Source organism: Alnus glutinosa, chromosome 10, assembly GCF_958979055.1.
Source record: "Alnus glutinosa chromosome 10, dhAlnGlut1.1, whole genome shotgun sequence".
NCBI classification, from domain to species: Eukaryota; Viridiplantae; Streptophyta; class Magnoliopsida; order Fagales; family Betulaceae; genus Alnus; species Alnus glutinosa.
Window position 1 is genome coordinate 7,653,777 of NC_084895.1, and position 13,014 is coordinate 7,666,790.

At 32.2% G+C, this 13,014-nt stretch overlaps 1 protein-coding gene across 2 annotated transcripts; it reads right to left on the reverse strand.

Moving 5' to 3' along the window:
* Positions 1 to 558: 558 nt before the first annotated feature.
* LOC133880239 (cyclic nucleotide-gated ion channel 1-like) lies at positions 559 to 10,249 on the reverse strand. Of its 2 annotated transcripts, XM_062319151.1 has the most exons (8): positions 10,150 to 10,249; positions 7,626 to 7,809; positions 6,272 to 6,680; positions 5,592 to 5,810; positions 4,359 to 4,642; positions 4,085 to 4,196; positions 2,501 to 2,797; positions 559 to 1,378 (listed from the first exon to the last, which is right to left on the reverse strand). In XM_062319151.1, the coding sequence occupies exons 2-8, from the start codon at positions 7,709 to 7,711 to the stop codon at positions 821 to 823; spliced, it is 1,965 nt and encodes a 654-aa protein (XP_062175135.1). In that variant the 5' UTR covers positions 7,712 to 7,809; positions 10,150 to 10,249; the 3' UTR covers positions 559 to 820. The 2 variants fall into 2 exon arrangements, with proteins under 2 accessions (XP_062175135.1, XP_062175136.1); XM_062319152.1 differs by lacking the exon at positions 5,592 to 5,810.
* Positions 10,250 to 13,014: the final 2,765 nt, after the last annotated feature.

The window sequence follows — 13,014 nt, forward strand, 5'->3', positions numbered from 1 at the left end:
GTAAATGGGTGCAAAAAAACCATTCATTCTGGACGATATATATACCTATGTCTTTCTTGTGTCCATTCAATAATAATGTGACTTTTAAAATCGTAATTTGATTAAAATTCAATAATGATAAATCACATCTCTAATGATAATTTTAAAAACCACATTATTATTAGAAGGATATAGATATAACGTTTAGAATTACTTAATCTTTAAAGTTTCTATTAAACTTCTGAAAATAACATAGGAAAAACATATATATATATATATTTGTGCTCTTTGGTGAACTGGCTTGAGAATTGAGATTGTTGCAAAACAATGCAAAAGTTGCTCAACAATCTTCTTTTGAACCTTCTTTTCTGGTTTAAACATATCTAGGAAGAATAATGAGAAAATTCCAACTTCCAATAATTATATGAGGGTCAATATATATATACATGAAGAACTAATATTTAAAGACATCAAAAATAAAATAAAACTAGCTTGATTTATTTGTAAAGAAAAACATGGGAAAAAGGGGTACAAATTAAGATGACTAGAAAAAGAAGAAAAAACGTGTTGATCAAGATGTTGAAATTAGTGGCGACTCTTATTATAGATCGAGGACGAGATACAATATTGAAAAACTAAAGACGACATACATCTGACATACATTCAACAAATAACAATCTGTTGCAATTTGACAGTTTTATAAATTAAAAAGTTGTTCATTTCCTAATTCTACCTCCACCGTACCACATTCATAATTCAAACAACAAGCATACTCGATCCATCGATCACGGGCAAACCAGTGTAGTATACAACTTAAAACAAAGACCATCAGAACAAACTATTACTTTTGAACAGTGTGTGGCTGTGGCCTGTGGGCCTGTGGCAACTTCAAACTCTGGCTGCGGCAATATGGTCTTGGATTTTCCATTATGGGAGAATTTTTGTTCTTCTCTTCCGTAAGGTCGACGGTAAGGTGCCGGAAAGCTAGTTCTTGTGCAAATCCTTTTGCAACGGAAGCTGCTCGGGTACTATGCATGGCAACTAGATGTTTCAAGTCTTTGGCCGTTAAAGCAAAAGCTTCAACTTTTGAGTGGGTTTTGATAGTTTTGTTGGAGGCTGGGATCCATTTTTTGCGTGAGGAGCTGCAGTTGAACCCCCACTCTAAAAGTTCTTCTCCGTAGAGATCACCTTTTTCAATATACTGAGTGTCTGAGTCGATTCCCTTACTATTCTCACCATTACTGGATTTGAAGCAACATGCACTGCCTTGCGTTATGATAAGCATCATAAGTGGTTCTCCCTCCCGGATAATGTAGCTGTCTTCATTGTAGTACTTTGGCTTGAAGGATTCGCAAATCTGTTCCGCCAGATTTTCATCATGATTTTCAAGACTTGGAACCTAGCTTGCAAACCATCAACAAGAATAATGATGAAACGAGGGTGTAAGCATATTCAACTGTCAAGCACTACTAAAACAACTTGCAATGGCCAAGCCACTTCTATCATCGACGTTAGTATACTCCCTTTAAAGCAAAGAATGTCAAACGGTCTTCAACATATCAAATGCTAAAATGGGTATTTTTTATTTTATTTTTTTTAAGGCAGAAAGGAAAAAAATACAAGAAAATAATAAAAAAAAAAAAAAAGAGACCGTACAACACCCAAAGTAGTTGGGAATGGTCGAATAAATAACCCGACCCCTTTAAAGTAACTAGTGCCGCCAAAAGAGGCTGTAAACGTAAACAAAATTCTATAAAATGGAATAATCTACAAAACAACAAGGGATAAAAATCCCAGTTGAGCAACAAACATGACCATTAGTAGTCATTTGAGAGGGCAGTACTATCGAAAAAAAGAAAAAAGAAAGAAAAAAAAGGGTGCCCGGTACAAAAGAGTTAGTAGTCTCCTCCACAAGGATAAACCAAACAAAAAAGGGAGACAACATGCCACAAGATACACTAAAATGGGGTTCTTGGATCATGAACAACTGCACCTTAAATATCAATTCAATTCATTTAAAATAGAATCATACTGCATTGTTAAGATAGAGTCTCACATTGCTAAAGTATGCATGAGTTGTGAGCTTTATAAGCTTTAAGCAAACATCTTCTTTTGAGGCGCCTTTCAGAAATAAGCTAGTAAGGCTCAAGTGACTTCAATATTGTATCGATCAGACCCACAAGCCCTTGGACAATGTCGGGCCTTCCCTCCCAATGTTAAACATGTGTTTGATCAAAAAATACTACACGTGAAGAAGTGTGTTAAGAGTTCCACATTGCCAAGGTATGCCTGTATTGTGGACTTTATAAGCCTTGAGCAAACCTCTTCCTTTAAGGTGCTTTTCGAGAATGAGTAAGGTTCAAATAACTTTAATATGCATGTCTATATATCCATTTTCATACTAGTCTAAATAATTCAAACTTTTTATTTTATTTTTCTGCATTTTTTCCCAAGAAGAATAATTATAGTTTTCAATTGAACGGCTATCTATTTTTCTTAGAAGGAAAGAAAAAAGACTCACATTTTTTAGCAAGGGTAAACAAAGATGGTGCCTTATCTTTGTCATAAGATCTTTGGAAATATAAGAGATTGGTTTCTTCATATCAAAATCTTTATTTTCTTCTAATCTGTGTCGTATGCAGGTGATGATAGGCTCTTTCATATTGTCAGGGAGCTGGTTTGTACCCATCCAAGACTCTATTTTTGTTTTTATAAGTCCCATTTTCCGTTCGATCTCCTCCAACTTCTTAGCCTCGATCTCCTCCAACTTCTCAGCTGCCTTCTTAGCTGCCTTCTCAGCTGCCATCTGCATGTATGCCTATTGCACAAGTTTAATTGGTTTATCAAATTTCTGAAAAATGTTGAATTTATTCATTATACTAATAATATATACAATTGAGCTTCTCATAACTAATAATATTGTAGTACGTCTAGAAAAAAAAAAAAAAAAAAAAAAAAAAAAAACCTTTTAACTATCAAAATTACTGATTAATAAAATCTGTTGTCGAATTTCAGAAATTTTTGAATCTACAAGACTTCTACCCAAAAAACTGTCCATGTAGAAAACTTTCAACTCTTATTAACCTTTCGAAAAATAGAAATGACACAAAATTACATAGTCTAAACTTATATTAAAAAAATAAAATAAAATAAAAATTATTTAATGCGTTTTCCCAATAGAGAAGGCCGAACATTTCATCATTTTTCGCTAGTTCGTGCCTTATTCTCCCTCGTAACAGCTTGTACAAGTAACCAATATTTAATGAAGTTATAGTTGTGGCTGTCTTCCTTAAAACAATAATTGAATATACTAAGTACTGTAGCAAGGTATAGAGAGGAAAAGAAAAACCGTAATGGATGAGTGGAAAAAAAAAAAAAAGAGGAGGTTTCGAAGATATATATCATTTACGAGTAATGCTACACATCATCCCCTTGTCCTCCTTTTGTCCTCCCAAAGTTGATGTGGCTCTTAAAATCACCGTTGGATCAAAATCCAATAGTGATATATCAAAAATTCAATGGTGATTTTAAGAGCCACATCAATTTTGGGGGGACAAAAAGAGGACAAGGGGATGATGTGTAGCATTACTCATCATTTACAGAGGGAATTTCGGTATCATTTCAATAATGTAAACAAAAAGTTCATGTCAGGACTGATATATATATCTCGAAGAAAAGAATTTTTTTTTTTTTGTTTTGTCCAGAAATAAGGGTAATTAATTTTATAAATATATACTATATTTGAAAATTGTTTTTCATTCTTGTATTTAATTGTTCACTAGTTTTTATAAACACTAAAACTAAGTACTAGAACTATTAATTAACTATAAATGCCGTACCATAAAGGAATTTGTGTCCATAGTCCATATATACCATCTCATGCATTCATAAGCATAACTTTAATTTTTAACCGTTATACTTTACTTTCCATGCATATACATATGTAGTAGTTACTACTTTCAGCAAGTGCATATTGTTGTCTTTCTTTCTACCCATACATGTACGTACGGAAACCATCTGATATAATGCTGACCATACACCTAATTATATGAATAAGGGTCTTGTATCTTGAAAAATAAATAATAAAAAAATGTCAAGCACTAACCTGCGCATTACCGATGAAGTACAAAACCAGTAGCAAACCATAGATCAAAATAAAAACTGCGAAGCAGTTTTCCCAGAAATAAGTACTTGTTTGAAGGTTTTGACCAAGAGAACTGCGAAAATTGGACAACTATATTAATGTACGAGAAAACAACCCAATTCAATTAATGTGTAACATGACATGCTTATCGATAACATGCAACACTGATAAAAACTATTCGATCTGGAGGGACAAATTAAGAGTCTGATATATATATATATATATATGTACAAACCTCAAATTTCGGAGGCCCCACCAGAAACAGTACATGATCTTTTGTGAAATATTTGTGGATGACACAGCACCAGATTTAATGGCTTCTAAGAATATTCCAAAATCAAAGAGCGTTGTATTTGGTGTTTGTATAGAGCAAGCATCAAGTAATATAAATATGTGATCATCTCCTAAATGACCACATTCAAAAGAACTTGGGATAGCTCTATTATGATTTTTATAGGCTACGTCCCAACAAGCCGTCTCTCGTTGGATAGAGAAAAAGTACCAAAGGGCACCAAGTACCTAAAAAACCAGCAAGACTTTTAAAGATGAGTAAATTCTGCAGATATATATGCTAGGAAAAATAAATAAATAGAAAATACTAGTTCCTCTTGGAAGGAAAATGGAAAAAAAAAAAAAAAAAAATAGTAATACTAGCTAGATGATTTTAAGGAGGAGCTGGGCTCATAGGGAGTTGTAGTATTTAAAATGGGGATTTTGTTGCGGTGTTGGATTTGCTAGACCGCTGTCTGTAGTTTGTAGTGAGAATGTTATATTTTTTTTTAGAAAATTGATAGTTTTGTATTTCTCAATTTGCTTTGAACTCAAGTTTTAGGTAGAAAGATGAGTGTTGTCATCTCTATTTTATTATACTGGATTGGTTCGATTTGTCATGTAATTATTTTTGTTTATCTACACTTAAAAGGATTTTATTTTCATGTACGTAACTTTTACGTTTTCTTGTATGTTTCTCTCTTGGTATTTAATTTATCTTGTGTGATTTTTTTCTTCTATTTGTTGCTTGAGATATAAATTTAACTAATATATAGACCGTAGCATGCATGGCCCAACATTTCCATGTCATCTCTATATATACCTACCGCAATCCAAGGATTATAAATATATGCTTAATTAACGCTTACCAAAGCCTCACAATTCGTAAAAAATAGAATAGGATCGATCCTCTCTCAATTTGAAATGAAATTAATGATACTATCACTCGCATGTCACAATTATCTCATTTTTGCATTTAATTAGACTTTAGAGAGGAGTGGGTGCATGGTATCACGTAACCCAAACTTGTAGGGGTACGTTTCAACGGGTCTCATAAGCATATATATATAAGTTACAATTATAGACGGATAAAGTTTTATAAAGAAATCAAACCCAACATTGAGAAAAACCAAACTTAATTATTAAAGCAAAACTGAAATAAGCATTAAAAGAATTAAGATGGGATAATAAAACTTACATTGCTGGCAAGGATATATAGAAAAACATTGAATGCAACTTTAATCCATACGCTTCTAGCGAATTTGGAACTTTTCAATGTTTTCATATGTTTCCTCCATGATAGGTAGATTCGAAGAACTCTTGGCACATATTGCAAGAAAAGAAGGAGGTTTAGGAGCTTCCTTAGGTTCAAAAATCTCGATTTTGTCACTTTTAAGAAAATAATTGGAACCAAAACCTGGACAAATTACAACGAGCATGCGTACGTAAGATCTACTTAATACAGGAAAATAAATTGCTGAAAAAGAAAACCCACTAACCAAATTGCTGAAAAGGACCCTTATGTTCCAAAACCAAAGCCATGCCAACTCAGTTATCTTTTCTTCATGCAAGCCCCTTAATTAAGTGCATACAAATAATAAGCAAGAGACCCAGAGCTGGGTGGGGGGTGGGGGGTGGACCTTACAATTAAAATGTAACTATAATAGACAATCCAAACTAGTATGAAATCAACGAGTTGAATGTGGGTCACCTTATAATTTATGCTCTAATTAAAAGTGACCCAGGCTTTAGAGAGGAGCCAAATGATGAACTGAACAATATCAACATATATAGTGTAATGTCACTATGATAGAATTCCTCGTTGCATAGTTAAACTTGAAAAAAAAAAAGGTTTAGAAGTAGAAAGGTCTCCCTTACCTGTGGGATTGGAAGAATAGCGAGGATGTCAATTGCGAAGTACGACCTCAAATACCTCTTTATTATTTGTCGAGGCTGCTGATGATATGGATCAACTATCCCAGTTCGTCCCTGTCTACTACTAAAGTGTCCCAAAATGATATTTCCAACATAAATCATATCGAAGACCGATCGAAAAAAAAGAGCTGCGACCATTAATTTTTTATCTAACGTAAGACACTTGGAATTTTGGTTGATCATAGGAAGGTACAAGAACAAAGGGTCCACACATAGTACTGTAATCACATACGACAAAAGAAACATTGCATGCCACTTAAACATGAAAGCTCCCTTTGGGTCAAGAATTTTGTTAATCCAATCAACTCCATCATCCTGGCCACCAAATTGCTTCTCAATGTCCGAAATATTCCTGATTGAGCATAATATAACAAGCAAAGAATCATTAGAAAAAATATAAAAATTGACAAAAAAAATATTATTTTTATAGTCCCTTGTGTTAAATCAACATTTATTCCAAAAGCTTAAGCTGATAGGATGTAATAAATTTAATCATTTAATCAATACTTTAACACTCCTCTCACGTGTGAGCTCAAACTCTATTTTTAATAGGTGGAGCCCAACATGTGGAATATTTAATTGAAATGAGAGATAAATGAAGAAGACATGGTATGAACTTAAGACTTCTGCTCTGATATCATGTTAAATCAGCACTTATCTCAAAAGCTTAAACTGATAGAAAGAGATAAATTTAATCATTTAATCAATACTTTAATACCGTAGAAGCTTGTGCCACTACTAAATGATTGTATTGGGTTTCTCAGTCTTGTTTTCTTCTCTTATAGTTGGGCTCACAAGAGCCCAAAAATTCAAACTAGCGTTATAATTTTTCAAATTGTTAAATAATATATACACTAAAAATAATAATATTATATTTTTTTTAACATTTTCAATAATTTTAGAGTGGTTAAAATTGTTAAATAGGTTAAAAATTTCCATCATATTTGGGTGTATATTATACGTTTCATAGCTATTAAATTCGTGACAAATAGCATTTTATAACTACTATTTGTTGTTTAATATTAGCTTATTTGATCTATGCAACCATCACTATAGGTCAGAAATCAACCTTTGTTTAAATTTAATCAATTCCTTTGTACGTAACATTTGTTTTCTTTGTTTTTTTTTTTTTTTTTTTTTTTTTTTTTTTTTTTTTTTTTTTGCTATTCTTTTTTAAGAGTGTTTTAACAAAAATATAGTTTGTAAGATGCCATAATATGGTGCCTTTTTACCATAAAGAATCAGTGAAAAATGAATGTTTACATTGATAATTAATAGTTAATTAGCACATACGTACCCATTCTCTTGCTGCCACTCGCGTTCACTCCCAATTAAGCTTATCTCCCCAATCACATTCTCTTGCTGACGCCAGCGTCGACTCATAACTAAAGCTTTTCGGTCGGTGATATAATAATGTCCAAAATGAAGAATCAACCTCCAAAATACTTCTTGTAGTCTCACAAAAAGCTGAATTCTGGTTCCTAAAAAAATGGAAAATTGATTAGAAGATTGAGACACCATTTTTCATCAATTAATTAATTCTAAGTGCAATCACCCCATATTGTGCACCACAGGAATTTTTTCAGAGCAGAAGCAAAAAGAAAAAGAAAAAAAAAAGAGTACCAATTTCAAATGAAAAAACAAAGTATTTTTATTTTTTATTTTTTATTTTTTAAAAAAAGGTTACTTGTACCAATTTCAAATGGTAAAAGCAAGAAAACAACGCCAGACATTAGATGGATATTTAATTTGTAATAGGAGCACAAAAATAATATATATATATATATATATACATATTTTATAAAAACAAAATCCTTTATCATACATTGCAATATATATAGCATGTGGGAAGTTAAGAAATGATTTTTTTTTTTTTTTTTTAAAAAAAAGTTAAAAATTAAAAATTAAAAAATCCAACCTAGCTCGAGTATGTTAGAATATATTTGGATTATCCTGAAGTTAAGGATTTAATGAGAATTGTATTGCATTAAATAAAGATTAGATTACCTACAATTTAGAGATTTGATAATATTGAATCACTATTAATTAAGGGATTTGATTAGGATTATATTCAATCTGTAACTCTATAAATAGAGTATTTTGTATTGTAAACTAATCAAGTGAAATAAGAGTATAATGTAGCCTTAGGGTTTTATCCTATGAATGTAGGTCATAGACCGAACTACGTAAAATATTTTGTTTTTATTTTCTTTATTTTGTTTTTTATTTTATATTTATGTAGCATTATCTTTTCTTTCATAGTAGATTTTAACAGTTGATTAAAAGTAAATTATTATCAATTTGTGTCCATATTAAAGAATAATTTAAAAGTAAACGGAATCGTTGTAGCATATATTGTCTATATCCATTTGTTGTATCATAAGTTCCATGTCCAAATAGAATATTTTATAAGATACAAAAACTACTGAGCTCGCAAAAATAAAATAAAATAAAAAAGAAAAACTGCAGAATCAATAAATCCTTTAATTAATTATCTGATCAACACTTTGACTTTCTTTTATTTGAGCATTTCTTCTGGTTCATATTCTCTTCTAGAAAATGAAGTAGATAATAGAGGAAAGAAAATAACCTCAATGTTGTTTTAGCACACACTTGGCCAAAGATAACAACACTTCAGGAAACGGATGCATGTTAAATACCAGCTCGACCTCTTCCCTTCCCGTGTTCTTTTTCTTTCATTTATTGTTATGTAAAGAAAATGGGTGACATGCCCAATTAATATTGTCCACGTTAACTCAAAACTAAAGTTCGTCAAAGACACAATTAATGTCCAAACTATTTAGACTACAAAATTCCTAGAAAATGGAAAAAGAAAATAAATATGAACTTTTTCTGATCTGGCTTACATGCTGTTATTTTTATAACAGCATGTATGATGTTAGTTTAAAGACAAAAATGCCCCCAGCACATGAAAAAAATAAAACTACTATGAACATATAAAATCACAATTTTCTCGTTCCCCGGCTAGATTTGTCGGATCCCGGCCGGTTGGCAAGAATTGGTTGTTTCCCAGCCAAAACGGCCGGATTCCGACCGGTTGGTCGAGACTGGTCGTACCAAGACAAATCTGCCTGATCCCGGCTGGGAATAGCCAGAACGGCCGGATCTAGCCGTTCCTCGGCCAGAACAGCCCAACTTCGGCCGATCTGTTCGGGGAACGGGGTCACCAGGTTGGCTAGATCTTCGGGTTGGCTAAATTTCGTTGCTTCCGGTTGGTGTTCAACCGGAGATGATGAAGGGGCTAGTAAAGGGCATTATCGGAAGAGGCATCATGTGGGAGGAAAAACATTAATGGTTTCAGTACTTACTTCACTCTTGATGGTCCACTCTCTGTGTGATACATCACAACAGCATACATGCTCAGGGGCGGAGCCACCTTGGGGCTTGGGGGAGCCTGGGCCCCAAGGTTCTCCCCAAAAAAAAAAAATAAATAAAAAAAAATTAAAAAAAATTAAAATTTTGCCTCAAATTTTATTATTTTTTTCTAATTTTGGCCCCCTAGAAACTTTTTTTTTTCAATTTGGCCCCCCAACTTTGGGGGGCTGGCTCCGCCCTTGTACATGCTGTTAAAAAAATAACATGTAAGCCGAATCCAACTTTTTCAATGCAGAAGGAAAGACATTTTTATCGTGAGAAGCTTCACGTACAGCATAAGAGATGATCAGAATTACATATACCAAATATAATAAGAGCAAACAATAAATAGTTCTATATATATATATATGTGTGTGTATTTCTTTAGAGAGAGAGAGAGAGAGAGAGAGAGAGAGAATGTGTATTTATATAAGAGTGAATTGAACCTTATAAAGTCGAGCGACCGAGCGAGCTAGTGATCAGACCAGGTTTTGACAAAGCAAAGAGTACTGGCGGAGAGTGGATTTTAGAAGTGTGCAGACGCAGATGCAAGTAATGAACAATTTTTGATGTTCTTATAGACAGTTAATAGTTTAGTCAACCATTAACACTATATATAATCTATTCCTCAAGTCTTTCTTTAATTTCTTTTCTTTTCTTACGTACCTACCGAATTAAGTTTATTTTATTCCAAATTCAACTCCGCCAGTTAAAATACCTAAGACAAAAGTTTAAATCTAATAAGGAATTAAGGACAGGGAGTAAATTTAATGCCCTGTTTGAAACCATCTTCCCTTCTCCTTAACAAAGTCATTTCAAAACACTTTTTATATTATATTAATTACTTTTTAACAACATCTTTTACTTTTCTTTATAAAAAGTTTAAAACTTATTTTTATTTTGTATCACACTAATTATTTATTTTATTATTAAAAAAAAAAAAACTACAGCAAGTTTACCAAATACACTCTCAATCTCTGTTGAATGAGAGACACAGGAGTAGTGCCGCGCAAAACACCAACTTTAAAAACGCAAGTCAAAAATTTTTGTAAAATAATTTCAAAATGACAGTTTTTAGAAAATTTCATACAACCCACATATAAAATTAACATGTGTCTCTTACCATGTAAGAAGCACATGCTGTTTTAATAGCATATGAGAAGCACATTTTTTTAATAGCATTAATAAAAAAACATGTGTTTCTCACATGTTTAAAGAACCAGTTTGTAGGAAATTTTTATCCATTTCAAAATACTCTCTAGGTACTAGGTCGGACTGGAGATTGTAGTTTGGGCTTGTGTTAGTGTTTTATTTTTTATTTTTGGTTTATTTCTTTATTTTTCTATTTTAATTTTTTTAAGCTTTAGTGAATTTCTATACTAAGTACGAAATTAAATATCAAAACGACTATTTTGGTATATATAAAATTGCTAACGACATCTGCATATGTGGTTAATAATTTTTGCTAGTCGCATATCAATGTAATTACGCTAATAACAGTTAATTGTGATTAATAACTACTTGCTTGTATAGTCTAGTGATTTGAACCCTACCTACATGCCAAACTAGGCCCTTATTCGTTGAATCAATCTTTATTTCTAAATTAAATTGAAAAATTAAATTTTCAAAGCATAAAGGCATATATATAAGTTATGATCCATTGACCATTTTAATCTAAGCCCAACTAAATAGGCCTACACACACCAAGACCCAAAATATAAAGCTTAACAAAGGTCCTCCACTTTCTGAGGCGCAGGATGTTACACATTTGGACAAAGTCGACAGAGCAACCAACGTTAACTGCCCAAGATTGGGATTTGGACAAAGCAAAGCAAAAAGTGGTTTTGTTGTGGATTTTAGAAGAGCATGTGTAGATGCAAGTAATTTTAAAAGTTTTTAATGTGTTATTTTTGTATTTCTCTAAAAATAAAGTGGTTTTTAAAATCATCAATGGATCAAAATTCAATATCGATCAATTTCAAGTATAATGCTAATTTTAAATGCCACCTCATTTTTAGAGGGATATAATACAAGAGTGACAAAAAAAATTTCTAACATTACTCGTCTAAATGCATATGTAAGTAATGAACAAGAGTCTGTCTCTCTAGTCTTTCTTTAATTCTTATTTGTCTTTCTTAGCAACCGATGAAATTTTAATTTATTTCAAAGTCACGTTGGTCAGCTAAAATTGGCAGTGTAAACATGTTTTGGACAAATCAAACTTGGTAGGCTTCCCATAAAAATAATATGACTAGAAACCACAAAAATTGATATAAGGCTTGGTTGGGAATGCCCATAAAAATTGTGAAATAAGAATATGATTTGTAGTATTACTCGCAATGCTACATGCTGTCTATAACTTTTTAGAATTTGCTAACGTGAGGGGGTACAAACAAATTGTAAAAGAAGAATAAAAATAATGTTTTGAATTACAAAGCTAGCTGCTCGGGCATGCATATATGGGAACTAAATTTTTCAAGTCATTGGCCGTCAGAACAAAGGCTTCAACTTTTGAGTGGGTTTTGGCCGTTTTGGTAGAGGTAAAATTGGGAGTGTGAATATATATATATATATATATATATATATATATATATATATATATATATATAGTGTAAACATGTTTTGGACAAGTCAAACTTGGTAGGCTTCCCGTAAAAATAATATGGTAGAAAATGCAATTTCCTAATTGACGAAGACCTCAATATTGCAATAGCAAGTGGGGAGTCATAAAGTACAAGGCAAAAGAAATAAAAAGATAAAAAAAAATAAATCAGTCCCCAAGCATAATATGCATGCTTGTCGACTAAAACCCTGATATCGATGTTGAGATTGCATGTGACAAGCTAACCACTCTCTTAATTTTTACTAGTAATATTTTTCCTGCACTTTCTTCATTTTTATACTAGTAGGTAGTCAGATCAAGTTGCCAATTGACGAAGGCCTCAATATAGCAATAGCAAGTGGCCGGGGAGTCATAAAGTAAAAAGCAAAAGAAATGAAAAGATAAAAAAATAAATCAGTCCCCTATTATAATATGCTTGTCAACTAAAAACCCTGATATCGATGTTGAGATTGCATGTGACAAGCTAACCACTCTCTTAATTTTTACTAGTAATATTTTTCCTCCACTTTCTTCATTTTTTTTACTAGTAGGTAGTCAGATCAAGTTGCTAATTGACGAAGACCTCAATATTGCAAGTGGGGAGTCATAAAGTAATAGGCAAAAGAAATGAAAAGATAAAAAAATAAATCAGTCCCCAAGTATAATATGCTTGTCGACTAAAACCCTGATATCGATGTTGAGATTGCAT

Bases quoted from the DNA above. Each gene is read 5' to 3' on its own strand.
- LOC133880239 (XM_062319151.1), bottom strand. From the start codon at position 7,711: ATGAGTCGACGCTGGCGTCAGCAAGAGAATGTGATTGGGGAGATAAGC. The intron at 4,643-5,591 runs GTAAGTTTTATT...CTGGTTTTTTAG, and splicing joins TATATATCCTTGCCAGCAAT to GTACTTGGTGCCCTTTGGTA. The intron at 1,379-2,500 runs GTGAGTCTTTTT...TTTGCAAGCTAG, and splicing joins GTTTACCCTTGCTAAAAAAT to GTTCCAAGTCTTGAAAATCA.